The sequence below is a fragment of the Diplotaxodon limnothrissa genome, linkage group LG22, assembly GCF_057381915.1.
Source record: "Diplotaxodon limnothrissa isolate DT_005_m linkage group LG22, D_limnothrissa_male_GT1.1, whole genome shotgun sequence".
Lineage (NCBI taxonomy): Eukaryota > Metazoa > Chordata > Actinopteri > Cichliformes > Cichlidae > Diplotaxodon > Diplotaxodon limnothrissa.
In genome coordinates, this window is record NC_140616.1 from 10,311,042 (window position 1) to 10,338,951 (window position 27,910).

The following is a 27,910-nucleotide window of genomic DNA, read 5'->3' on the forward strand; positions in this document are numbered from 1 at the left end:
AAACTGTAGAAAGGTTAGAAAGAGAGCTTTTAATCTTAATTATTTATTTATTTTGTTGTTGTTCCACAAAAAAGAATAAAAAATGGGGGTTGTTTGAAAATATGTCCCAATAGAAACCCTCCTTTGCAGATCCCTGGTGGTCCCCCATTAAGTGCACCACTGCTGCACACACTGCTGGATGAGCCATCCATGTGCACGCTGCTGACCTCTGGTGTCAGAACACAGAAACAAAAGGAGGTGACGGTCTGAACCGAGTGGGTGTGTGATGGAGTATCCCCCCCTAGTGGATGCTGGAGCCTCCTTGTTCCTGCTCAGGCAATCTAAAGTCAGTCCATTCAGGTCTCCTTTAATAACATCCCACCAGGGTGATCAGGTGTCCCACTTCTTGTGGGACTGCACAGCATTTTTAGCCCTTGTCTCACATTGTAACTGGCTCAAGATGAAAAAAACTGAACACATATTTAAATACTTTTCTCTCCCCCCTTCCTTTCTGTTCACAATCCCCCTCTGTGAGACAAGTGGAACACATATACGAAACACTTTGTGTTCCTCATGAATGGTCAGCATGATACGAGGACAGCTGGGTTATTATCTCCACTCTTTGAATTGCTAGTTAACATCAAGGTCCTGAGACTCGTGATCTCAATACAAAAAATCTCCCTCCTTAGAGTCTTGAGGCTGTTCTTTGCAGGGGGTCATGCCGTGGGTTTGCTACCAGTCTAAACAAATAAAATGGACAACAGTAATGGTGGATATTAAAGCAGGCCTGTGAAACCTTGCCCTCGTGACCTGCCATGGTCCCCTGTGGTGAATTCTGTCTTGTACTACATGTACTGTTTCCCCATCTTCTGCTGTTCCATTTCTTCCTTCTAATTACTTCTGGATTTAATAGAATGATGCACAGTTTCCATCACTCCCTCACACCACACAGTAGCATGTACACTTAGTTTGGGGTTTAAGTATTAATATTGTCCCCTGTGTCCCCTCCTTAAAAGAAAAATGAAGTTAACACCTTCAAGAAAGATCGTTAGTGAAACCCAAAGATGTTTAGCTGAACCTGAAAAAACAGTCTTAACAATTATTAGGATAGAAACGATGAACACACAAGCATATAAAGACACACAGACAACAATAAAACATGTCGAACATTTAGCCCACATAGATTGTTTGTAAAGTTGCACATTTATTAGTAATGTGTCTCACATTATCCCTACATTTAGTCTGTAGTGTTCCGGTTATCCTAATACTGGCTGATGACTCATCATCACACATCTTTTATCTGCTGTACTTCATTAAAATAATCTTCCCTCAAAGCTGAAGTTAATCACATTAGAGAGCATCTTTAAACTGACCTTCAAAAATTATCCCCCCCCCCCCCCCCAGTATATGTAGCTCTATTTTCTTTCATAGTCTGGTAGGGAGGATGTTTTCCTCCGTCCCTGCGCCATCTTGATGATTAGATACTATTTTTAACAGGTTCTAACGCGTTTTGTGCTGAGAAGTTGGCTAATCTAATACATTTGTGAATGGTTACATGCGGCTCTGTTTCCTGTAAATGATTCATCACAAAAAAATATGCAGGTGTGAAGAATCTCGCTGTGGAAGCTATAAAGACTTTGAGTGCCCGTTGCTCGAAGGGAAAAAACGTCACAAGGTAGTGTAGCAAACCTGGCAACCTTGGATATGTTTTCTGCAAAGCATCGATTAAAAAAAAATACACAAGTATCAACAAATACATCAGTTAATTCCAGGTTTGCAACCACTGATCGATGGCACAACATGCACAGCTACCAAAATCTACACGAGAAAGAATATATCACCAAAGGGCATGAAAATCAGGCCGCAAAATTGATATTTTAAATATATATTTTAACAATCGATAGATTTTCTTTTAGTGCACATTCGTCTTTAAATGTAAGCGTAAAAAAGCTCATTTAAAAAAAATCTGTTTTCACAGTCAGTATTTTATAGGTAACCACATGTCTGCTATTAGAATACATGATGATACCACCAAAATACAATTTAGAAGAAAACAGTATAATTCTTTTAACAACACTCGCGATTAAGCGTCTTAAACTTCAAGGAGAAGTGTTACAACCCTTTCTCTGTGGGTTAAATATATCGCAAAGCAAAGACCCTGAAACCTTCCATCAGACATTAAAACATTTGGATTTGGGTGCTCTGGTTGTTTGAAAAAAAAAGTGAAGTGTGTTACAAAACAGAAAAATGCAGATGAGCCTTTTGGCGCTCCCACTCGCCTTGGGGATGTGCCACAAGGCCCAGCTGTGCGCACCTCTCTGCTCCCCGGGAAGCTTTGCTCTGAAAAAAAGTCATCTAACGCCATACCTGTCATTCCAGGGTTTCGTTTTTGTTGTAGGGTTTTTATTTTTTTATTTACTTATTTATTTTTTATTTTTAGTAACCGACTGATTTACCGAGTTTGCAGAAGATGTGCGCAATGCGCCCGCAGCAGGGCCCCGACGGTCACGCCGAAGAACGTATTTAGTCTAAGGAATGTAAGTTAAAAAATAATAATAATAACCCTGCATACTTTACATAGTGTTTTTCATGAAAGTCGGATATAAATAGTCGTTATCCTGGAAATATTGCATGATGCCACTATTTACAGCGGTGGAAACTCGAAAATAAAGCCCTCATTGTCTCTAATAAACAATTTACTGAGTTTTCCAGGTCCCTTCGTGGCCTTTATTCTCCTCCAGCCGTGGACACTCTAATGGTCTCATTGGAGATCTCATTGAACACTTTGACCTCTGAACTTCTGGAAAAATACTGAATGAGAACATGTGAGTCTATTTGTTACAAACTTTTTTAGCAGTTTTTTTTTTAAATCAAATTTTCAGCAGTTTAACAATAAAAACAAGTCATAGATAGATTTTAACACTAACTATTAAAAACAGTTTACAAATCTTTATTGGTTAACTTACTGTTAAAATGACGTCATTAAATAATGTTTGTATTAATCCTTAACGTCTTTGAGTTGTTATTGAAACGTTATATAGGCCGACAAGATAAACCTGTCTCGTGCTAATCACTGCTTACAACGCATTAATAAAAGCATAATAAGTCATTTATTAACCATTAATAAAGTCACTAGTTACATTTAATCTACACAAAGCCTCCTTCTTTTTTAAATGGAGGAAACAGTTAATAAGCTTAGCACCAGCGGATATTTTAATACTGAACCACACATCTAAAATATTGTCATATGCTCTAAAGATACTGGAACCCTCCTTTATCCCGAGGTAAAACTGATCAGCCGTGTTTTTTTCCCCTTCGCGCCCCTGCAGCTTCATTTATCTTCGTGAGCTTTGTCTCACTTCATTTATAACCTCTAACTACCTTGAAATCAAGTCTCCGCGGTTTACAAAATCCCCATCAAAGGCACGTTTGTTCCCAGATGTCCCTTTTTTGAGGATGTTTTCTGTATCACGTTGTATACAAGTCACTGCTCTGCTGTAAACATGTTATCCGCTCAGATTTGTCGCCTCGCAAACACAACGAACAGCGGATCAATATGGAAATGGACTCAGACTTTCTGTGCGGTGCCTGCGCGTCCAAGAAAAGCGATAAGCTAGGAAAAAAATAAATAAACTGGAATTGGTTTGGAGGCATAGCTGGGGATTATCCCAAACTTGCCCCGGGGTTTGGCTCCTGCGCGCAACCGGACCGGCGTCTGTTCACCGAGGCCGGATAGGACCCGCAGCGGCCCGGGGCGCAGACTGAAGCTCCCCGAGGGCTTCCAGCGACTCCCATCGACTCGCCCAGGACGGAGATTACAGGGTGGCAGCGTGGCTGGTATCTTTCTGAACACACACACACACATACACGCACTTAGAAAGAGGTGAGATGATCTCGGAAAGCCTGCGGCGGAAGCCCAGCCCGTAAAGATTGAGGCTTGAGCCCTCACACGGCTATCACACTGCCTGCAGAACACACGCTCCCAGCCCCGTGTGATGAGCAGATACAAAACAACTTTGTTCAGCTGACAAAGAGGCAATTGTGAGCTCAAAGGGCATTGGCCCAAGGCTTCAAGTACAGCAAGTACAGCTACAGAAGATAAAAACTGGCCTTCTTTAGTCATATCTGTTCTGAGGGAACTTTGATAAACCAGCTTCTTAAAATGTTCCTCAGGAATCAAAAGAAGCCTCTGTGCTCTTGAAGTGGAGTTATCAGCCTTAGTCTTTCTCTCAGATGTGTCTATTAGAAATGAGCTCAATCTAGATTAAGCTGTTTAAAAGTTAAATTAAAAAAACATCCACACAAAACATTAGATAGAAGGATACTTTATTCTTTTAATCGATCATAATTATATACAGCATCTCCTGGTAGAAATCATCTCTAACACATGGATGTTTTCCAACACTTTTAGGGATTTTTTTTTACGCAGAGGTCAAGACAGGTAACAACAGCATGTAGGACATTTCTGATATAAACATCATATTATAACAACACTCAAGAGTTCATACAGTCATTGCTTTAATGAGAATATATCCTAAGTTATTTTATTGTTTCTATTGTTATTATTGTATTACACTGTAGTTTTTAATTTTATTGTTATTGTTAAGCACTTTGTGCAGCATCGGCTGTTGGAAATGTGCTATATAAATAAATCTGACCTTGACCTTGACCTTGACCTTAAGTCATGTGACATTTTGGTTTTTGTGTAGAAGCTGAAGTTAAAACCAGTCTTCAGCAGCCCAAAGATGAGTTTGATACAGTAATTGATGCTCTGTATGGGAAAACGGGGAAGATGAGCAACAATAAGCAACATAAAGCTTAAAAATGTCTGACGGGATGATGGGAGATTTTTTTTCCTTTTTCCAGGGGAAATTTATGAGCAAAAGTGCAGTTTTATAAACACTTGTTTCCTCTCACGATTGGCTGACAGCAGCAGCGGGAGCAGTGTTGGCTATGGCAGCGGCGGCGCCCATTCGCAGCAACTCCTTCCTGTGAGTGAGGATGACATCAAAGCTGGACTGAAGGCGGTTCTGCTGTTCCTGGACGCGGCCCTGAAGGGTGCGGACCCAGCGAATCAGCGCCAGGCGGCGATACATGGTCAGCTGCACCTGGTGCTTCTCCATTTCCTGAGCCTTGAAGCGCTCACGGTCCCGCAGCGTCCATACGGTGTCCATCAGCTCTGGCATCTCGCCGTCTGAGTCGGAGGACTGATCGTCATCATCGTCTTGATCTTCCGCTCTTTCCTCCAGATTTCCCAGGTTGCTTCCTGGGAGGGACTTGCGGCTAAAGCTTCTTTGTCTCGTGGCTGGGTCTCTGTTTCCTGCTGGGCCACTTTCCGGATGACTCGATTTTGGTTCCCCGACACCGATGCGGTCCAGGCCTCCCATGAGCATCCCTTCTCCCCCGCTTTCCATGTTGAGGGAAGACATGCTGCCGCCAGACCGGTAGCTGTACTCCGACTCGGAGTCACTGTCTCCCCATTCGTCGTCCAGCAGTGCATCATAATCCTCTTCCTGTCTTCCTCTGAAGTCTGTGCTGCCCTTCCTCCTCTGCTGCTCCCTCTTCTCTCTTTGCTTCTCATCATCCTGGTTCATCATCATCCTTCCCTCCTCTTCCTCCATCCTCCTCTCCTCCGCTCCATCAGGGGGCACTCTACCATAACCATCGTCCCCACCTTCGATTTCAGGCAGAGGCTCAAGGCGGCTCCAGCAGGACATGCGGGAGCGCGGCGACAGAACCCCTGAGTTTGGGGGGTCACGCCCAAGTGGGCCCAAGTTTCGGGGCCGCACCTGGTTTCGGTTCTCATCTCCTCCTCCTTCTACATTGCCCGTGTAGTCCTCATCATCTTTCCTTGGCAGGAAGTTGAAGTTGCCGTCTTTGTCGCACTTCCTGTTTTGGAACGAGGAACTACTGTTGGAGCTTCCATAGGCTGAGTTCAGAGGCTGGTCCTGATGATGAAGCATCACTGGCCTCGACTGATTCTCACTGAAATGACAAAGAACATAACATCAAAGTACTGGTAGTGCCATTCTTTACTTCAAATAACCTCTACACACAGCACCGCTGGACATTTGCCCACCGTGTACATCACTTTGAATGTTTCCCAACTTCCTGGAGCCAAAAATTTAGATAGAAGATGAAAATCTACTTGACATGACTTACTTGAGATCCATAGTTAAGTTTCTAGTGCTTATAGCTTCAGTCTATAACATTTAAGGTTTTTGGCTTCCTTTGCAGAAAAACATCTTAGTGTGTTAAAGAAACAGAACATCAATCAGAAGTTGCATTGAGAAATGTGCAGTATGCTCTAACAAAAGAAAGTCAAGCCAAATCACAGTGAAACAATAAATAAAATCTGTGTCGCAGGCCTGCACAGTGTGTAGCTGCTTAAACCTGTCATCACATGGCAGCAGAACAAAGCAACAAAGAAAAGTTCTTCATGGGCGAAAGGAGGAGGATTAAAAAAGATCAAAACAGCTAAAATGCAGTCATGAGCTAAAGCAACAAAAACAAAAACAGGAAAATTCAATGCCTAGCCCACTGGGGCCAAACACACACACACACACACACACACACACACACACACACACACACACACACACACACACACACACACACACACACACTTTCCTTGTTTATAACGTCTATAACTACAGGCTGGTCTGCGCACTCCATTTCTATTAGCGTCAAATATTTACATGTCTCCTCAGAATGGAAATCTCTCTAATCCTGACTCCAGGCTGCTGTCAATCAGTCCCCTCTCCTCTTCCTATGCACGCGCGCTCACGTGGTGCTGAAGGACAGCGATGGTGGCGGTGTCGCGAGCGCGCATGCTGAAGCTCTAACCACGGCGAGAGGAACGGGGACAAACCGCCCGAAATCGACGCGTTTTTGGCCGCAGTGCTGGCGCTTGAAATGGGAGAATAAAATAATTCTCATGCTGATAACGAGTGGTTTGTATTTTTTTCGCTCTGAGTGCAAAAACACCATATTTGTTGCCGTAAGCGCGATGGAAATAAAGGAAAATAATACCTAAGCAGTCCTGCTGCTGGGTGGATGCCTATAATCTTGAAATGAGGACGCCTGGCTCTGTAGAAAACGTGAAAAAGGCGTCCAATGCCGCCCAGTGGCTGCATTTTACGGCTTATTGGAGAATATCAGGATGATAAAGCCTGAAACGCGACAGTTCTTCTTCCTCATCCGAGCACTGCTCTTTGCTAAAGCTCAAAAACGCCTCAGAGTTTCATCCTCAAACAATAATAATAATAAAAATATACTCAGAAATGTAGAGGAAAAAGCGGGGATATTTAATCTGCGCTGCGTTATGTAACGCTCACCCCATATCTGTGCAGTCTCCACTCTAGCCCTTCTCATATAAAACAACCTCAGAGCCTGCCCTTCATCTCCCTTTCACCGCTTGCATAAGTCAGACATGTGAATCTATTTGCACGAGGTTCCAGTTTTTTCTTACCTATTTTGCCGGTTTGTTGCTCGATAGACAAGCTGGACACTGCGCCCTCCCAATTTTTCCCCTCCTCTGACCCTCCTCTGTGTGATGTTTATCTTCCTCTTCCTCTCTCCTCCTCCTCTCAGTCTAACGCGGTAGCTCTAGAAAAAAGAAAAGGCTGGGTGACTAAAAGCATTTCCTAAACTGGGCTGCGGCTGAAAAAGAAAAAAGGAAACAGTGGAGAATGAATCGGTGCGCGGACAGAAAGCCTGTTGTGTTTGTTGTTTATTCAACAATGGGTCTGAATTCCCAGAAACGAGCGTCTTTTTATTACAATGGATTGTAACTCTGTGGGTGGTAGCTACCAAACTTATTTCCATAGAGGAAATCCAGCAAGTAAAATAAATGAACAAATAAAAAGAAATAAAAGCATCTCAAAATGGGCAAAAAAGAATAATAATTCTTGGGTACCTTTATGGGAATCCTCATTCATAAACACAATGTAGAAGTTTAAAAAGTGGTTTATAATCCATCCATAGGATCTCTTTAATATAACCAACACGGTTTTACTGTAGTGCCATTCACTCCCTCTTTCTACATCTGGCTGCAGCTGGAGTTTGGAGGGGGTGGTTTTACTCTTGTTAAAATGACATTTTGTTGACATCATGTCAATGTGAAGCTGGTCAAACTGCACTATCAGCTGAAATAGTATTATGCTACATGCTATAACTGTTTTAGATCATGGTTTAAACTCCCTTATGTTATGATGTCACTTTACTTTTTCCAGGTTGGCTGGTGGGGTGGGGCGGTGGGGGAGGTCACCCAGCAAATACATAATAACTACATGAGTCACAATATATAGCTATGCATATGTGAGATATAAAATAAGAGATATGGGGGTTTTAATTGTTAGAGAACATCTAACTCTCTTTCACTGTTTTATATTTAGTTTTTTAGTATATGAGAAAGGGACAGTTTTATTCAGTCAAAATTAAAACCACAAAAACAATAAAGTGTGTAAAAAGCTTAACATTGATGTAATTTACAGTTGTAGGCCTGGTGGAATTTCACGGTATAACAGTTATGTATTCATTAAGTCTTGCAAATACATTTAATCTCTCCCCGTGACAAATCTGTGTCTCATACCAAACTTAAAAAAGTCAGTTCTCCACATGCTGGATGTTCTAAGTTTCCATATTGTCTTGTTTTGCAGGACAGATGCAAACTGGATCAGTGACTGACACCAAAATTGCACTCATACATAACCTTTGCACAGCGTTAAGGTCACATTTTTACCTCTTTTGACATCGGACAGCATTAAAATTACCATAAATGTTATTCTTTTTTCCCTGATGCGTTGCCAGAAATGCATAAAACACACAAAAATGAAAATTTTATACTTTTGTTTAAATGTTTGTGCACACATTCTGTTCTCTGTCAGATATAACGATATGATATCTACTGAGATAGATTTTAGATTCATTTTAAGGGAAACGAAGAAGTTTGTGGTAACAGAAGTCAAGGGGAACCTTGATAACGTCATGAGAACTCTGTCACCAACACATTTACTCAGCTTCCCACAGACTCAGGCACTTGCTGCTATCCTTTGAAGGGTCATGTGGGAATCTCAAAACAGTATAATTGTAATATTTGACACTGTTTTTGAAAATACAATGGACCCTGCATCCTCTGGACTACAGATGAGAGGGACTATCTGGCTTTTTATCGGTGCTTAGTTCAACAGCCTGCATCTCTGATGGTATTAGCGCCTATTGGAATTGGCAGCTTGTACATCTGGAAAGACATCATCACATATACATCTCACATACTTCCATTAGATGACATTTCCAGGGAAGGTCTTGCATATTTCAGCAAAATATGCAAGACCTATGGCTATTACAACAGCAGGACTTTGTAGTAGAAGAGTCTGGGTGCTAAACTGACCTGCAGGGCTGACCTTTCACCATCTGAAAAAACACTTTTTGGACTACTCTTTTTCAGTTTATTGAAGTTTTTTGGAATTGATTTATGCATAGTTTTCTTAAGGTCCTGCCACACGGCAACTGGGTTGAGGTCTGGACTTTACCTGGATTATAGCAACTCTTTGATTCTTCTTTTTCAGCCATTCTGTTGTAGGTTTGCTGCTCTGCTTGGTGTCATTGTCCTGTTGCACGACCCAGTTTGGGTTTAGCTTTTACTGGCAGACACGCTGGAGCCTAGAATACTCTAGTATACAGAGGAGTTCATCATGAGTCCAAAGTGCCCAAATCTGTGGCTTTAAAACGAGTCTAAATCATCATCCCTCCTCCACCGTGTTTGACAGCTGGTATGAGGTATATGTGCTGATATGCTGTGGTTGGTTTTCCCCAGATGAGTGTCAATATGATGTAATCAGCTACACCAAAACCACCCACTGCAACAACAATAATGTGCATAAATCACAATTATCTTGAATATACTATGACGAAGCTGATTTATTGAGTATATTTTAGTGCTAATTACTTTTACTTGTGACCGTGCATATCAACACAATCACAACTTTTTTCCCTGCGTGGCTTTGGGGAATTTAAATTCACCAAAAACACACACAAATCATCATGTGATGCTTTCACTGTGATAACTGTATAATCAGTTTATCTCCCTTTTGTTGGATTCAACAAGAAAAAAGCCATGCCCATCTTCTGGTGGTTGTTAAAATACTTTCTGGGAAATGGAGGAAATCACTCAAGCGAATTTAAGGTAAGTAGAATCACGTCAGTAAATCCCAAATCCTCCAGTTAGTCACCGAACACACCGTCATCATCAGGGCTGATAAGAGTGCATATTATATAAAGCTAACAGGGGATGTTTTAGTCTTAGGACAACACACTTCATCATTTACAGTCTCAGGTGTGTTTAAGGCAAAATGTTACGGAGAATGCAACACCGACAGGCGGCATCATACCCCCGGTCCTCACAAAAGGGAGGACTGCAGGATTTGTTGCAATGTGATATTTTCTCCAAGCTGGTGACTGAATGTTTTTGGAACTGTCAGATCAGAGGGGCATGGCAGTGGTTTCTGTGTGTCTGAATATGTGTGTGTGTGTGTGTGTGTGTGTGCGTGCATGTGTAAGTGTGTTTTCTGGAGGTGTGTATCTGGTATAGAGAGGCTACATCAGACAGACTTAACAAGTGTTCGCTGTCTCTCTCCTCCCTGCACTCATCCCCCTGACATAATGTTGCTGCCGGCAGAAATAAAATAAAAAAAACTCAACCTCCCTCCCTCCCCTACACACACACACACACACGCACGCACGCACGCACACTTCTATCTCTTTCCTCCCTCCCTTTTCTCCTTCAACAACATTCCCATTCAACTGCATCAGCTCCAGGCATCCTCTCTCACTCCTTCCCCATCCCTCGCCCTCCCCATCGTTCACCAGTAGCCTAAGCACATAAAAAATACATCAAACACAGCCGTGCGCCCAAGGCCTCGTCACACGCAAAATCATCTCTTTTTCCATCTCCCCTCTCTCGAAAAGAAAGAAAAAACCCAAGTTACAAAAGACAACTGCAGAGGACACTGATGGAAAGAGCGATAGACTGAACTCGGCTGACTGAGGGTCGTCTGCGAGGCCTCCTGGGGGAAGAAAGATTATTGTAATGTTAACACAGCAGCCATGCCTTCATTTGACACACACACACACACACACAGACAAACACACGAAAAGAGTAAAAAAGGAACGTGACTTACCTTGTGCATAATAAGGCCTTGTTTGAATTGTACACAGCCTGCAGCACCATGACCCACTTCCCTCAGTTCAGCTCCACATCTGCTCCGGCACCAGTCTCGGCTGTGACAGTGGCCGAGGGCAGCCGGCAGCACCCATGGGCTACGCTGTCAGATCCCTGGTCCTGAGATGCAAAGAGAATCTGCAAAGAGAAGCTCGCTGGACCTCCAGCTCACAGCCAGCACTCTTTAAAATCAGCCAAATCACCCAAGACGTGCTAAATTGAACCACTAATCCAGCACAGAGGTCGCTTTGCACTCTAATTATACACTTTTACTTTAAATACGAGTACGCACATATACACGTACAGTGCTGACACAAGCACACAAACCCTTGGGTGCTACAGCTCATGTTTCTCTTCAATTATTCCACCCTCTGCCCTTTCTCCTCCTCATAATCTGAATAACGCCAGATCCGTGTCCTCTAGATATTTAGAAGCTGGGCCTCCATGCCAAAACATGTAACCTTCCTCCTCTTTCAAGTGTAGAGTGAATGTGGAGTTCAGGGTGGAGAGGGGGGGGGGGGGTTGGCTTCACTGCGCTGACCTCGTAATTCCCTCTCGGGGGTTAAACAAAGTTGTGAAATTCAGTTTGGAGAGGAGGCTATGGTGTTGATGCAAAAGAAGAAAGGACTTGCAGACATTATTCCTATTAAATTCTAATTAAAATTGATTTCTTGACCCCCGCTCATCGGGCCTCAGGACTTGGAGTCAAGTCTTTATGTCAGTTAATTGCATATAAATGACACGGAAATGATGATGGATGCTGCTCACTGCTGAAAATATATCCAGTGATTCTCTGCCCTTTACATTTTAACATTCAAACTTACCATTAATGTTTTGACAAAAGCTAAAAAAAGAGAAAAGATGCCTTCTCTGCCATAACAACACCAGGATTAAGCCAGCCTGCCTGCAGGTATACAGCAGCTCTTTGCAGGCGGGGGCCCTCCATGGGGCTCATTCCAGACCCTCCTGGCGTTGGCCCCTAATGATGTGTAATGGGGCCTCCTGCGACCGATCCTAACCCCAGGACCTCCTGCTAATCACCGTGGCTACTAATGAGATGGAGAGACATGAAAGGGCTCGTTAGAAGACCATCCCTTTAATGCCAGCCTATTATTAGCCACTTACCAAATCATTAGTCTCCAAATTGCAATTATGCTTTAAAATAGGAGGAAAAAGTGAAAAGAAGAGTCAAAAAGAGTCCTTGAAAGACTGGAAATCTGTCACAGATAGATATGACTGACAGTGTGTTCCACCTTTTAGTTCAATGTTCAGCTTAAATGGATTTGAACATTCGAGGAAGGGCAATCATATTTGCTGCCAAAATCATGGGTTTATTGTGTAAGGAATTCAGTGTTGTAAGTAAATGTTTTATAAAGTAGAAGAGAGCCTTTATCACCCACCCTGCGTCTTACGCATCTCTGGCCAGTACTCTTGCGAGATGATAAATTAGCTGCTGTTTTTAGACAACTGATGCTGTGCATGGACACATTTTAAAAAAAAAATCATGAAACATTTTTGTAAATATTTAAACCCAGACATGTCCTACTAACAACTTTATGTAGCACAAGACTAAAAAAAAAAAAAGGCCTCCCAAATTCTGAAATTCGGAGCACATATCTCAGACAGTGTCAATATCCAAGGAGAACTGATTTCCACTACATAGATACATTTAAAAAGCTGGAAACAGCATGCTACAATGAAGCCGATTGGTCCAAAGTTGTTGGCACTGATATTAGCACACTGGAGGGGCTTCTCCAAGAAATTTACCAAGGTTTGGCCCCCGCAGATCAGAATCAGCTCCTCCAATTTTGGAGTCTATCCAAGCTGTTGTAGAGCAAGATGTGGGGTACAATCTGGACAAGTGGGCAGTCTATCATAGGGCCATGCATTGATTTCTGTTTAGATAAATCAAGTAACCTAACATGCACATCTTTGCAATTCCTTTAATCTTCTTAGGACGTTCAAAACATACTGAAAACAAGAATCTGGTCTAACGAGACAAGAAAAGAATCAGATTTATGTCTTAAAATATTTTATTTACACTGTAAAACAAATACATTTAAAACATCACACAAATAAATTCCCTACTTCTTAAAAAGAAAAACCATATGTACATGATAAAACATTTCTAGATAGACCTCAATCATGTGGTCCAAATTAGGTCAAGTCAGATCAGATGAATGTCGCTAGTGGCGTAACGGATTAAATATTTGAACACACGAGCTGAACAAGGGAAGATTAAGTGTGCAAGTCATCGAGTAAAAGAGTAGCAGGATCTTCAGTGGTGTGTTTTGCTGGTGATTTATGCTCAACCACAAAATGGGCACAGGTGGGGAGACGTCTCATAATCCTGAAACCACCCAGAGTTTTGCCACTAGCTTCGTTTTTCTCAGTCTTATTGTGAAGTGAAACACTGAAAGTTAAAGGTCAGTTCTGCCTCCTCACTGCCTCTGTAGCAGCTGGGAGAAAAACTTGGACTCCCAGCCAGCTTTTCATCTTCATTCAGTTAGTGCGCTGCATCATCAGTGGTCCAGGAAGTTGAAGATGCTCCTCTGAGACCCTTTGGTCTGTCCTGCAGGTTTGTTCTCTCTGCAGACCCTCTTTGCTGCTGGATTCGCTGCCCCCATCTGCCCCCTCTTCTTCATCGTCTGAGGAACAAACATCAGTTTGTCTTTTTACAAAACTGCCGTACAAAATAAAACAATATACCGGCTAGTGACTGCATGTGCACTGGGACTGACAGTGTAAAAGTCAGCCTTTAATCTACTGTTAGAAATGTGGGCTTTGCCGCCACATAGTGTCCAATATTGAGAATACACCAGATACCATGACTTCACCCAGCACATTCACATGACTCTCATACTTAAGAGAAGCCCCGAGCTCTGTGGAAAACATTTCGTTTCTGCATTTATTTTAGAATAGCGAGACCTCACTAAAGAGACAAGCAGACAGAGTTGGGAAATGACACTTTAAGGAGAGCAGCCTGATTTCTAAGGCCACCTGTGCTTGTTAGGAGATGGGAAAGTTTGCTGTTGTGTGACTATTAAAAGAAGACAAAAGTATCTTTTTAAAAAACTGAAATTTCTAGATTTTTTTTTAAACCATCACACAATAAGAATTATTTGAAATGTGTCCATAATTGTTCCTCTTCTGAAGTTCCCCTAGACTTTCAGGCGCCAACGACTTTAGACCAGTCGCACTTATTGTGAAATCTTTTGAACTCCTTGAGGTAATAACGCATTTGCTGCCTTTCCCGATTTCTTGAATTAAAACAATCTTGCAAAGAAGAGTGGGACAAAATTCCTCCACAGTGATGTGATTCCTGCTGCAATACAATTTCCTGTCCATCCATCTAAACCTTTGGTGGCCTCCCCAAAGCTTCTAAAGGCTGAGTAAACATTCCCCCTGAATTTGACCATATTTTTATTCATGGTGGCTTCAACTGTAACAGACATCTCTGCTTATCAAATGGTCAGAATTTACAGGAAATTGTAGAGATTTTTGTCAAATCAAGGTGGGGTGTCATGCAGATTTTAGATCCTTGACCCAACACAGCTGATATAAATGGCTAAATTAGCTCCTCAACATGTGTTGAAGTTCTCCAGAGGACTGGTAATGAACTAATCATTTGATTCAGTTGTGTTGACCCAGGGTGAGATCTAAACCCTGCAGTTCCCAAACTGAATATAAAGTTTTCTGGACTCTGGAAATTGAAATGCACGATGTCAGTTAAATTTAATACTAATTTTTTTTAAAACCACCTTTGTTATTGTTATAATTAGTTGTATGTTACATTAATCAGCCTGTGAGTTAAAGTGGTTTAAAGAGGTTAATCGACTTCTTGATGCATGCTATATCATCCAGGTAAGTAAATCTCCAAAAGTTGATTCTGTTCAACTATTGAGTCAGTTCCTTAATCTTGATAGAGTTAAGATCAAGGAACTGACCTCCCAGCCTATTATTTCCTCAGTGGGCTGGTTTCAGTCATTATGCAAATGTACTGTTTATAAGATTGGGGAAACCTGCAGTCAGCTGAGGCTGAAGAAGTCACTTGGATGAGTGACGAAACGTTTCTCCCACAAAACGCTACGTCCAGATGAACAGAATCAACTTTTGGAGAGGTTAATCGACTGTTTTTCCAGTTTCCACTTAGTACATTTACAACATTTTTCCTCGGGAGTCACTAATGTCTCATGAAAAAGACATCGATTGGAGGTCATGTGACTTTCATGGTTATTAACAAGATTTCACAATGCAAGAAAAAGTGTCTTCTGTGTTTCATTTGTTTTATTTTTAAAGGCAGTTTAAGGGTTGATTTAAGTACTTAATCATTGCAAAGAGCAATTCAAGCCTTATTTTGCATTTTAAGACTGAACCGATTGAAGCCAGAGGGGCCTGCAGGAATGCTGGACTATTGTTTTACAAATTAGCAGTGAGGGTCATTGCATGCTGCTGCTGTGGGCCACTGATCCTTGATGTCAGGCAGAATATTCATCAGTAGGACATATGCTCATTAAATGGTCACACAGGACAGGACTGGTTCCCAGAGTTTCATTGTTTTTGCAGCAACACTTCATAACAGTGCATATAGTGGAGACATGCACTTTTATACTTAATCTGAATAAGTGCTTTACATTTTGCTTTTTTTATCCATTTAAAAATTAGTTCCTTTTGTTAAGTGAGATTTTGAGTTCAGCTCTAGTTCTGCTAATTTACAAGTATAACCTTGGTTCAAACTGAATTTTCAACTATTTAAACAGTTATTTTTATTCATGTACTGACCTCTCCGGTTTTGTTTAAACCTGATTAAAAATCAAACAAAACAAGCAGTTTGAAGGCTTCACCGCAGGATACAGATTCTCATTTTAACAGTTTTGGGGGAATTTTACAGAAAATTTTATTCATGACTGATCCATGATTATTTAAAAAAAAAAAAAAGACTAAAAATAACTACAGCAGTAAAACTGCAGCCATATTAACTTACATAACACAACTGAGCCTATTCAGTGTACATGAAGAGTGGGGCTGAGTGTTTGGGAGTGTAAAATGAAGTACTCTTTGAACATTCTGCTGAACTTCTGTCACGTGTACTCATGAAATGGGTTTTATTAATAGTTGGGGTTTTTTTTAGCATCATAATTCTGACTCACCTGTTTCTGTGGAGCCTCTGATGAGTTAACTTTCTCAGGAGAGAGTGTTTGGAAGAGGAATCCACGGCTGTTTCTGGGGGCCAGAGGATTTCCCTCTGAGATGGAAGCCAGCTTCTGGAGGACGGACTGAGGCTGACTCAGGAGAGAACCTCTCCTCACCTGGGAGAAACACAGATCTTAGACCGGCCTTGTGCAGATTATGGACGAACACATGATGAAGTCTTGCAAACACCCACTGTGTGACAGTTTAAAATATTTGTTTTATTTAGTAAAAAGCAATAACTAAACATCTTTTTGCCATTTAGCCTTTTCTTTATAGGACAGCATGGAGAAGAGAAGAAAGCAGTGACAGAGTGGGGCAGACTCCAACACTGTTCACGCCGTGATTAATGTTGAATTCTTTGTACATTGTTACACAGACAACAAAAAGCAGGTATTATTTAGACTTTTAAAAAAAATTAAAAGAAAGAAAAGTTATTCACAGGGTGTTTGAATTACCTGTAAAGGCTGAGAGGGCCTCTGGAAGGGATTGAGAGCTGCTGCTGTCTTCTTCTCTGGTTGTGGTGCCACAGGCGGCTCTGGTTTAAACAGTTACACAGTTAGCTTAAGTAAAGCACCAGTTTATTTAACAAGAATGACGTGGTTGTGCATGTGTTGCATATGAATTCCTTAAGTGTTTTCATGTTGAATTAAGTACAGAAAAACTTCATACTTTTAAGTGCAAACAGTTCAAACACCCTTTAAATATGATTCATATCTCAATGTAGAACTTTGTTTTGTGACGATACGAAGCAGCCAGTTAAATAAATAAAAGATCTAGCTACTGATTACATTCCTTTTTTTTCTTTTACAGAACGTGAATTTCTGTAGCTGTTTCTGCGAATGGTCAAGTTTTGTTTGCTGGGACACATGTTGGTGTTTTTAGTGCCGTCGTTACTACAGCCATGTAGCACATTATCCGAATCTACCCATCTATCCAACTGTACTCCCAACTTTCAACACTGAGTAGATGAAAATGTATGTTTCTTATATTTTCTATTAACAATTCAGCAACAAACTGAAAAACTACACTAATCTTGGGGGTCATTAAATTATCCTTTTTGAAATAGTTTAAAATACCAACTTTAAAACCTTTCTTGACTTTATGATTTAAACCCTCTGTATTCTTCATAGGTCCTAAAGTCCTCAGATTGGCTTCTTGTTGTTTGGCTTTATTCTACAGTTTGACTGTGTGTCTTAACTACTACCATTAATTAATTCACATATTTTTCTTTTTTAATCTTTTATTTTTCCTGCTATGCAAGACAGTTGTGCCAATAACTGCTGGACAAAAGCTCCTCTGGGTGTTTTTAAGTAGATGGGATTCTACTCATGGGGACTTTTATCAAACTAACCTTTTCTTTGCAGAGTCTTGGCAGTCAGTTTTTTGGCAAGTTTCATGAATTGACTGTCTTCCTCTCCAATCTTCTCATCATCTGGATCCAATTCCAAATCCTCTCCTTTTTTGGCTTTCTGTTCAGACTGTGAGAAGAGTGACAAAAGAATGAACACAAAACAGCAGCAGCCCTCACAGAGGAGGCCAATTCATAAGGCGCACACAGCCCATTTCTAAGAAATCCTTTTAACAGAACTTGGCGAAAACCATCACACTTTTTTTTCTTCAAATGTATATTTTTCCATTAGTGCCACCTCCTTCATGTGTGTGTGCAAAAAAACTGCAAACCATAAAACCCACCTGTTCCCTGAGCCACTGCTCTCTCTCCAGTCTCTCTATCCGTCTTTGGACCTCAGCCTGGTCCACATCATCCTCTTCCTCCCAGCCTTCCTCGCCCTCGGCTCCAGTTCTCTCCATGCTGAAACCATCATCTGGACCAAAAATTACAATTAAAATCTCTCAATGACAAATGTGTACAGTTAGACCCAATAATCAGAAGAAATCATCACTTGTCATATTTAGGATGCTTTGATTAAAATAAGTAATTTAGTTATCTTTTACTTTATCTTTTCTTCTATATTGCGTCCACTGTCTTGTGCTAGATGCTAAAAAAATATTTTGTCCTGACAGTATTAAAGTTGCAATTAACTGAATACAGATAATGCTGCTAAATTCTTATAAAACCTGAAACAAATAGCTAATAATGTTTTTATTCATTTAGATTTGTGCATTTTATTACTGCTGTTACTCCAATTGAGTCCTACCAACACTCATTATCGGTATTTGGTAATCCAGGCATCTAATCGTTCATCCTGTAAACTCACCAATGTTCTTCCATCGGAAGCGACGCGCTCGTCCAGGACCGTCAGAGTGCAAGTCTCCATCAGCCAGGTAGCGCTCCTGATACAGCCTCAGGCGACGCTTGTCATCATCCAAAATCTGCTTCCTGTAAGAACAAGAGACGCATTTTAACAACTTTTACATCGTTTTTGTGCCACAGGTTCATCTCCAGCTTGATGTACTTCACACAAAAGACATTTTATAAATCAATTAGTCTTTGCTCACATGTGGATCTTGTTGACTTGGTTTTGCAGCTCTTCGTCAGAGGGAAGGTCTTCCAGAAGCTCCTCTTCCTCATACTCGCTCCCTCTGTCGCCGTCCTCATCATCGCTGCCTAGATCACTACCAGACAGCTCGGCCTCCGAGTCCACATAGTCGGTCAGTCGCCTGCCAAGGAGATCCAAGAAACCATTCAAGCTGTGTCGCAGGTGTGGATTAGCAGTGAAAATTAAGCATTTCTACAGTTTGCAAATTGATGGTTAGCGGCCAATGACCTAATTCAAATGGCAAAAATAAAATCTAATAGTTTTTAAGTGAGAATCTTTGCATTAACTTAAAAAAAAAAAAAAGCACTCTTTTCCATCAGTCAGTGAAGTTTAAACAACTTTCAAAGCCAGAAACAACATCCAACACATTTATCTGTTGGTCTCTAAACTGCATAAAAAAGCCTGCTGCTCAGATCAATTTTGCACAGACATTTAGTTAGGCCACAATGAAAAGTATTATTCAATTCTGTACTTATTTATAAGAAGGGCTGCTTTATTCAACAAAGCATCATGTTTGCTGGATTACATCCAAATACAGACGTATTTTACTGCCACCAAAAATCTTCCCACAGCAGGATTTGGCCACAACACTCTGCCACTTTCCATCGATCACGTTGCATGAAAGCACTTTCACTTACATTTTCTTCTTTTTTTTCGCCCGTGGCGCGAACACACCCTCCAGTTCCTCCTCTTCCACCTCATTGTTTTCCTCTTCGCTGGCATCTGCTTCATCTTCCTCATCATTTTCCTCCTCCTCTCCATCATTACCATCATCATCATCGTTGTCCTCCTTTACACCCACAAGACATTTTTAATACTTTAGTAATTGCATTATATATTTAACCCAAAAAAAAAATCCAAAGCACTTGAAGTGTTTTTTGTTTGTTTCTTTGTTTACCTGCTCACTCTCAACATCTGATAGGAGCCGGAACTCGCAGTCCTCCTCTTCTTCCTCCTCCTCCTCCTGCTGCTCTCTAGCCTCTAACTTCTTTCTACTTAATAGTGTAAAATCAAAGTGAAAATCTTACATTGCAAGTAAATATTTCAGTTATTATTCCTATAATCCTCTAATCAAAGCAGTTTGGGGGTAATGAGGGAGAGGAGCAGCTTAAAGGATCACGGAAACTAATCAAACTTTAGAGATTATTAACAAAACCAGAAAATGATACTGACGATATTTGTACCGTACCTGTCTTGTGATGGTGAAGCTGTGTGAGTAGAACCTAAATTTGGCAGCAAATGAAAAAGGATTGTGTAAAAACATGAGCTGTAGAGGAAGTGACAAAAAAAATTGCAATGATGCAATGTCATTTATAAAAAAGCAGAAATGCACACCACTCTTACCTGGACTCGAAAATTTGCCTGAACATAGACCCAGCAGCTGATCCATAGTATTTTCAGAGTCTTCATCGTCTTCTCCCTCTTTCCTTTTCTTTGTATGCTCCCCTTCAGCTTGTGTCGGTGGAAATGCTCCTGAGCACAGCCCAAGCAGCTCATCCTCCTGTGTTGCTCCAACGCCCTCTCCCCCTATGGAGTTGCTCTTCCCTGATCCAAAACCACCTGAACACAACCCCAACAGCTCCCCCATGTGTGCATCCATTGCATTTTCATCCAGGCTGCCCAAGATCAGCTGCCTCTTGTGAGAGGTGGGTGCACCGGGGCGCGGCCCCACATTTAGAAAACCATCTGCGTCAAGTAACTGGGACTGAGCATCATCTTCAAGCGAAAAACGACCCTGAGAGTCACCTGCTAGACCAGGACCAGAAGCAGCTCCATCCAGGGGGCCTGAATCTGCACTGGGAGAAGAAGGTGCGTACAGGTCTTGGGAGTCTTCAACAGGGAGGCAAAGAGAACGCTCGGAGAGCTTGCCTGAACTCTGAAAGAGAATTTTTTAAAAGTAAAATATAAGTACTCATTCTAATGTTGAATGTGTAGTTTGGTTTCTATTTTCTTTTATTCTATTTGTATAAAATGCACTTGCAGATGAGCTCTTGGTTATTTGCAGATACAGTCTTATTCGTGGATTTTCTCTGAGCCTTATTGATTCGTCAATTTTTTTGGACTTAACTACATATGCATGTATGTAACCAAGGGCATGTTTGGCCCAAATTCAAACCCCTCGTGAAATCTGTCTGATGCTGCAATAATTAGAGTGAATGAAAAACATTTCTTCTCACCTTTGAGGCGGAGCCGAGGAAGCTCGGCCTGAAGAGGCACGGTGAAGGGGAGCGGAAAATGGACGAGTTGAGGACACTTCGTCCTGTGCCACGCTGGTTATTCACTGGTTGGTATGATGTAATCATGGACCCTGGGAGCTCAAAGCTGCTGTTGTGGCTGTTGTCCTTCACCAGGGACAGGGAGTCATCCTCTTCTGGAGACGAGCGGGAGAGGAGAGGAAAAGAGTGTACTTTCAATTTCTCTCAATAACAAAACAAAAAAAAGAGGAAATACGGTCAAACTAAATGGAGCTCTTCCACTTTACCCACCCATCTTACTGCCACTGTCATGTCCAGAAGGCCCAGACCTTCTTACACCATCACTAAAAAAAGAAAAACCAAAAATATTTTTAATTTTATCCATTAAACAAGCTGCTGCAGGTGACATCTTGCAGCCAAATATAAGAGACTTTAAAAGTGCTTCTACAAAACTGCAAACATACCCGGTGCGCGAGGAAGAGTTTCCAGGGAACAGCATGAGAGTGCCATCTGTGTTAATGAGGTCGGGAGTTGACGAGGGTCCGATCAGTGCCACTGGAGAAGGGCTCCTCATACTCTGAGCCATGCTGCCTTCTTCCTCTTCATCTTCATTGTCCTTCACATCGTCTTCTTCACCATCACCACCTCCCAATAAGTCATCGACACCCTGAGGAACAGAAGAACAGCTTGATGCAAGTGCAAAGAGGGTAAAAGCAAAAATTTGTGCAGCGTAACAAAATCATCCACGTACTTCTTCCTCCTCTGACTCATCCGTCATGTCTTCCTCCTCCTCTTCATCCTCCCCACAGTCTTCGTTGTCTAGGCGATTCAGCTCGGCCTTGCGCACCCTCTCCTCTTTTCTCCGTTGGGCCATGGCGAGCTGCAGGCGCTGCTTCAGAGTCAGCAGCTTCTCTCCTACACAGAGATGAGCAAGGGAGTCATATCATTTCCAGCTGATCCACGTGTAGTTGTGGTTAATGATTGTAAACGTAAGCCCATCATAACTACTTATATTCAATCAATTATATAATCTAAAGTGAAATGATGACACTCACAGAAATGCTAAACAATTTAAAATTGTATAATTTCTATCTCTTCTACATATCCAGACCTGGTTTAGTGGTCACAGGCTCCTCTGCTCCTTCTTTGACAGTCACAGTGAGAGACTCCGTGTGCAGCTCCTCCTGGCCAGATGGGGTGCTGTCCTTACGGATGATGTCAAGCTGCAAAGTGCGCTGCCCTTGGGGTCGTGTGGGTGCAATAATGTGACGCAGATAACGCTCCTTCAGAGCCTCCACACCTAGTTGAAGAAGAGGAGAGGTAAGAGAGGTTTTCTTTGGCACAGAAGACATCGGGCCTTGCTTTTGATGAGGACAAAAATTTTGTAGTGCACAACACTTCGTTTGATCTCACATCATGTTTCAAAGGATTTAAAACTGCATCTGGGACATGTTATGAGGTCCTGAGAGAAGGACAGTATGTTCTAATTGTTTTCTGCCTTCCCAAACCATAGAGCGCTCAGCCATGTGTTCAGATTTCTGCTGCTCAGAACAATAAACATGATAAAAACAAAGAGGAAGGATGTTGCCAGTGTAGCTAGATGAAATGAAGTAACATCGTGCACATATTTTTCCTGGGAAAAGTTGCCTGCTAGTACTTCTTTCCCCCGTGAGATTATGCACATTTTGAAGTCAAATCACCTAATTTATCACAGTGACCATGGCAAAGGATCAAAAGGCTTGATTCTCCATGTCTTCTTGCTGAGATTGGGAAATATTTGTGACTCACCAGGATTAAGCTGTGGAGGGTCGAGCTGTACAAAAGCTCCATCATCTGGACACAATTTTGCAATAGGAGGCGGATCCAGTCCCAACTCCTTTAGTCTGGTCAATTTGTCTTTCTTCGGTTTGGTAGGCTGCTGTACCGAGGGCTCTGTTGTAGCTGAATCAGCACTCAAACACTGAGGAGCTGCAGGATCAACCACAGCCCTAGATACAGTCTCTTTCTGCAGGGTTTCAGAGTCAGATGTTGCTGCAGTTGGATTTTGTGGTAAAGGAGCAGCTGAGGTTTCCTCTCCTGAGTCAGATGCAGGCTTGTCTTCAGCATCAGCTGTGACCGAGTCCTGCAGACTCTCAGAGAGGTAAAGCATTGGGCCTGACTCCTGCTCAGGATCCGAGGTAACCGAAGTTTCTCCGGCCTGGTTGAGGTTCTGCTTTTGCGGGGATGAGGTTGCTGCTGGCTGAAGTAAAGGCTGGATTTGATTGGGCGACATATCCAAAGAAGAGTTACAGTCCTGCTCAGTGGATGGCAGTTTGCTGGGTGGGTTTACAGAAGGTGGAGGAGCTGACGGTGTCTCCAACATCATTTCTGAGTACTTTGCAGATCTAAAAGCAGAAAGAGTTTTATAAATGTAAAGATTTTACTTTGACAGAATCAAAGTACAGTTACTTAAATCTGCACTTGTGTGAAATGAGCAGGTCCAGCGGCCATCCTTACATGACTTGTGTCTGACCTGAAATGTGTTAAATGTCATGTTAGTATTTACTTCAACAATGCCATGACAGGACCCTCTGGCCTTGCTCTCTTCTTAAAGAACTGGTCGATGGTCTTTGGCTCGGGGATGTGGTAGGGCAGGCCAAGAGAAGACTCTAAAAAGGCAGAAGAATGCAGTTTTAGTAGCAGATAAGTCATTAAATTACACCTGTCAACATCTATGCAATAATCTCCACAGAAAATATTTACAATGTTTCACTTGTTATTGATTCTAGTGGCTTGAATAAGTGAAAAATTATCCACCTTTACCAAAGTCAACATCAGATGGTGAAATTCATTCCATTTTCTTTAAATGAAATTAGCAATTAAGGTTTAGAATAAACTAAAACCTTAAAGATGCATCTACTTCAGTTATTTATAATAAAGTCTGCACTGCAGTGTAAATACACAGGAGAAACAGCAAGATGGGCACCATGAGAAGATTTTAAAGTACGGGAAAACCAGAAAAACCAGAAATGTTTGCAAGTATGGAAAGAAAACTAGAATACCATCCTCTATTCAAATTATTACCCACAATAAAACTTTATGGGTTAAATAAACGTGTCTTATCAACTGACCTCTGATCAGCCTCTGAGACTCACTGTGGAGCTGCTTCATCGCCTCTTTGCTGGCACGTGCAGCCTTTCTCTCCTGAAAGAGTCACATAGTGGCAATGACAAACTGCTTACAATTTAAAGTAATTATTTATTTATTTTCTGATTTTGCATACCGCACGCTGGGGCTTCTCTGGCACCTCTTCATCCTCCTCCTCATTGGAGAGGGGATCCTGTAGTAACATAGAAACAAAAGGACACAATGCCCAACATGGTCCAACTATTCTCACCACAACATTAAATCAAAGTGTTACAATAAAATTGAAGGATTTAAATTTATCTCAAGTCACTGACATAAATTCAACAGCTGTTTTAATTTTTCTTAAGGAAATAAGTCAAAGGCCAAACATAAATGATACCAATTCCAAATGTTTATCTTTTATAGTGATGGAAAATGGGTGGAGAGCCCCTCTTTTAAACTACTTGATGTTTTTGCACCTTATGTTTTTTCATCTTTTGCTTGACCGCAGCACGGATCGCATCCAGAGACTCTTCTTCCTCATCATCCAGACCATTGTCAAAAAGTTCTGTGTCACCGAGCGGACATCCACTGTCATTCAGGGTCCCAGGATGAGGCATTTCCTGAGGAAATGGGAGTAAAGCTGATTTTAGTTGCACACACATTACCCAAATTGTATGCTGTTTTTATGGCTTCAACATTTTGCACAACACACAAGATCTAAATTTTAAAACTTTGTTCAGTTTGATCTGCAGTTTAAACCTTATTATAGTGCTCGGGGAACCAAAACACAAATGCTTCCACAACAGTAGTTTGATCATCACACTGATGTGGTAGGAAGTGTTTTTCCCCCCTTTCTTCCTGACAACAAAGTTCTTCCAGAAGCAGATCTGTTTACTTGGCCTAGTAGTTGGACATGCACTGAAAAGCATCATCTGACTGGGACATAAAAAAAATAAATACATTTTTTTTAAATGTCAAAGGTTTCCAATTTTGAGATAAAATAATGTTTGAAAAACTAATTTTGACAACACATTTAACACAATCATTTGAGGATTTGTGAGTGCGCCATCTTTGTCTTTTTTCTGGTCACACTGACTTAAATAAAGTGATCGAAAGGCCACATGATTACATTAAAAAAATCTACTTAAATGGTATATAACTTTTAACATGTAACGTACTTGACATAAAATCTTTCTTCACCTATGTAAGCGTAGTCCACTTTGCTGACAATCATTCACTTTGCGGTTCAAAAACATAATTCTACCTTTTATTGATTTTATTATTTTTAATAATATGTTATAGACCGGGCTGAGACAGTCCACAGGACGGATTATTGCCCATGTGTGTGAGAACCCTTGATGTATCAAACACCAGCCAAAAAGAGTTCAGACACTAAAGAACTCACCTCATCCCTTTCAGAGAACCTCTCCTTCTTCTTCAGCTTTTCCACCGCTTTGCTGCGCTTTTCCTTTTTCTCATGATGTCTCCTGCTCTTCTCTCTTTCCTTCACTTCTTTTGTGGATTTCACTTTCCTCTTCACCACTTTCCCCTCTTCCTCCTCCATTTTTCCACTTTTCTCCTCCTCAGGCTCACTGTCCTCGCTATCAACAGGAGCTCGGCTTATTCTCTTGCACTTCTGTCGTCCCTTTTCCTTCTTAGTCTCCATTTCCTCTCCACTGGAAGCAGATAAGACTAGTGCTTCTGCCATGTGTACGCTGCTATCTGCAGCTGCCGCCTCTTCCTCGCTGTCACTGTCTCTAATGGCATTACGGTGAGGCTTTCTGTGCACCGTGATGTCTTCGTCGTCATCAGAATCTGATAAATAAGACAGCAAAACCAACCAATTTAGAAAATTAGAATAGAGTAGAATGAAAATGGTAGAAAATGGTAGAGTGGTAATCCCAGCTCATATCAATGTGTAATGAAACAAAATACTCGAGTTTGCACTAAACAGTGAGAAAAATAAATTCAAGTAGAATTTTATTCTAATGCATATTTTTGTTTAACCAAAATAAATAAATAAATGAAATAAAAATAAAAAAGGAAGACCAAAACATAAAAGGTATTTTTAAAAATGTACCGGTAATGTCTTTTTGTAATTTAAATAAGAGATTTTCAACATGAAACAGGCCTCTGGGAGTGACTAAACAGATAAGCTGCAAGTTGAGTAGTTTGGAGACAAAGTTAAGAGACAGGTAAAGCAAACTTAATGTGGTTAAAGTGGGAGAGTGGACATATTGGTCACAAAATAAAAAAGGGGGAAATGGAGCTTCAAGGCAGGAGAAAAAGCAGAAGTCAAAAACAACATATGTCCTCAGAGAGTGGTTTGGCTCACAGCCCTGATGAAATTTCTTTGATGGAAGAGAAAAAACATCTTCAGTGAGCACCAAGAGTTCTTATATGCAGGACAATTATATACAGAACACCTTGATATAAACCCTTCTGAAGAAAAACAAATATGAGTCCAGGGAGAGTGAAATACTTCATTATTAAAGTATTTATACTATTTCCTACAGAATTTCCCTTGGACTGATACGTTACTCTTTGCCTTTATTATTTTTCAAATAAATTTGGTCCTTTGGAAACTGGACATCTTTTAGATACTGGTTTGCTTTCATTTATAACCTTTGAATGTATATTTTCTAAAGCACTGCAGCTTTGATTCTTTGGTCAGACTGGCTCATTATGATAACTAGTGTTTCTCTGCCTACTCTGGTGTCACAGGCAGTTGCATAAATGCATACCTCATTTACACAGCCAGAGTGGCTCATTGTTATGCTGCTTTACCTGAACGACCTTCTCTTTTGTTAGAGGTGTCTGTAGCCATCTCCTCTGCTGGTGAGCCCACCCCGCTGTCTGAATCACTCTCTGTTGCAGTCTGGGCCACAACTGGGAGTGCCTCAGCCTGCATACAGTAGCAGACAATACACATGAATTGTTGCTGCATGGGGGGAGTAAAAGGTATTTAGTGGAAAAAAACTTGAGGTTAAGTATCAACTGAAAAACAGTTCATCTAAGGCAAGGGTAGAAGTTCAGTTTAGGCTACTTGATTGAGATTCATGTAGTGTGGGACTGCTTTTGTTAAATCTAGTAACACTAGGAATTCGTTTCAAATGGAGGGCAACCCAAATTGCTGCATAGCTAATTTAAAAAAAAAAAAAAAGTACCCCAGGATAGCATGTTTCTGCATTTGACAAAAACACAGAGGAGAGGGTGTTTACACAGAGGATGGGTGTCACTTTTGTCACTTTGAGCAGCGAAACGCTTGTTCGTTGACAGGACTGGCGCCTTGAAGTAAACCAAACAATGAGCAGCATGTCTGCCTTTCGACGTTTCTAATTATCACCATTCAGGCAACAGATAAGGCTGTCCGTCACCTAGGTCTTACTTTAACAAAAGGATTTAAAATTAAAATGTCAAATTGACACGCTTTAAAGGCCCAGGCCAGTTATCACTATCCAAAAGAGCTGAGCTAAACCTAACCTAGCCAGGAAGCTAGGTGGCTAACGAAATGTGCAGTTAGCATATTTCTTTCGATCTTGCCAATCTCCACCAAACAAAAACGACCCAATCAAACAGAGCGATATATGCAAGTCTAGAAAGGTTAGGCAGATGTTCAAGATAATCACTGACAAACCAAAGCATTGCCTGACCTGTTGTTGAGAAAGCAAGCTCATCTTTGTCCGCTGGCTAGTTTACGTTCTTTTTTTGCAAAA

General features: G+C 41.3%; 2 protein-coding genes across 2 annotated transcripts; both read right to left on the minus strand.

The window, feature by feature from the left end:
- Positions 1-4,892: 4,892 nt before the first annotated feature.
- Positions 4,893-7,115, minus strand: c19h1orf216 (chromosome 19 C1orf216 homolog). The gene is made up of 2 exons (XM_085347018.1): positions 7,012-7,115; positions 4,893-5,964 (listed from the first exon to the last, which is right to left on the minus strand). Exons 1-2 carry the CDS (start codon positions 7,113-7,115, stop codon positions 4,893-4,895), a joined length of 1,176 nt encoding a protein of 391 aa, XP_085203144.1.
- Positions 7,116-13,722: 6,607 nt separating this feature from the next.
- Positions 13,723-27,871, minus strand: clspn (claspin). Its single transcript, XM_085346447.1, has 24 exons — positions 27,848-27,871; positions 26,982-27,099; positions 25,600-26,009; positions 24,671-24,814; positions 24,349-24,405; positions 24,197-24,269; positions 23,632-23,734; positions 22,875-23,470; positions 22,198-22,386; positions 21,838-22,001; positions 21,551-21,753; positions 21,378-21,430; positions 21,069-21,262; positions 20,236-20,767; positions 20,081-20,114; positions 19,790-19,886; positions 19,530-19,681; positions 18,851-19,012; positions 18,610-18,731; positions 18,086-18,216; positions 17,745-17,871; positions 16,849-16,928; positions 16,351-16,509; positions 13,723-13,848 (listed from the first exon to the last, which is right to left on the minus strand). The coding sequence occupies exons 1-24, from the start codon at positions 27,869-27,871 to the stop codon at positions 13,723-13,725; spliced, it is 4,050 nt and encodes a 1,349-aa protein (XP_085202573.1).
- Positions 27,872-27,910: the final 39 nt, after the last annotated feature.

Bases quoted from the DNA above. Each gene is read 5' to 3' on its own strand.
- c19h1orf216 (XM_085347018.1), bottom strand. From the start codon at position 7,115: ATGCAGCCACTGGGCGGCATTGGACGCCTTTTTCACGTTTTCTACAGA. The intron at 5,965-7,011 runs GTATTATTTTCC...TTGTCATTTCAG, and splicing joins CCAGCAGCAGGACTGCTTAG to TGAGAATCAGTCGAGGCCAG.
- clspn (XM_085346447.1), bottom strand. From the start codon at position 27,871: ATGAGCTTGCTTTCTCAACAACAG. The intron at 23,471-23,631 runs GTAAATACTAAC...TTCTGCTTTTAG, and splicing joins CCTGTCATGGCATTGTTGAA to ATCTGCAAAGTACTCAGAAA. The intron at 22,002-22,197 runs GTCTGGATATGT...ATCTCTGTGTAG, and splicing joins GCCTGTGACCACTAAACCAG to GAGAGAAGCTGCTGACTCTG.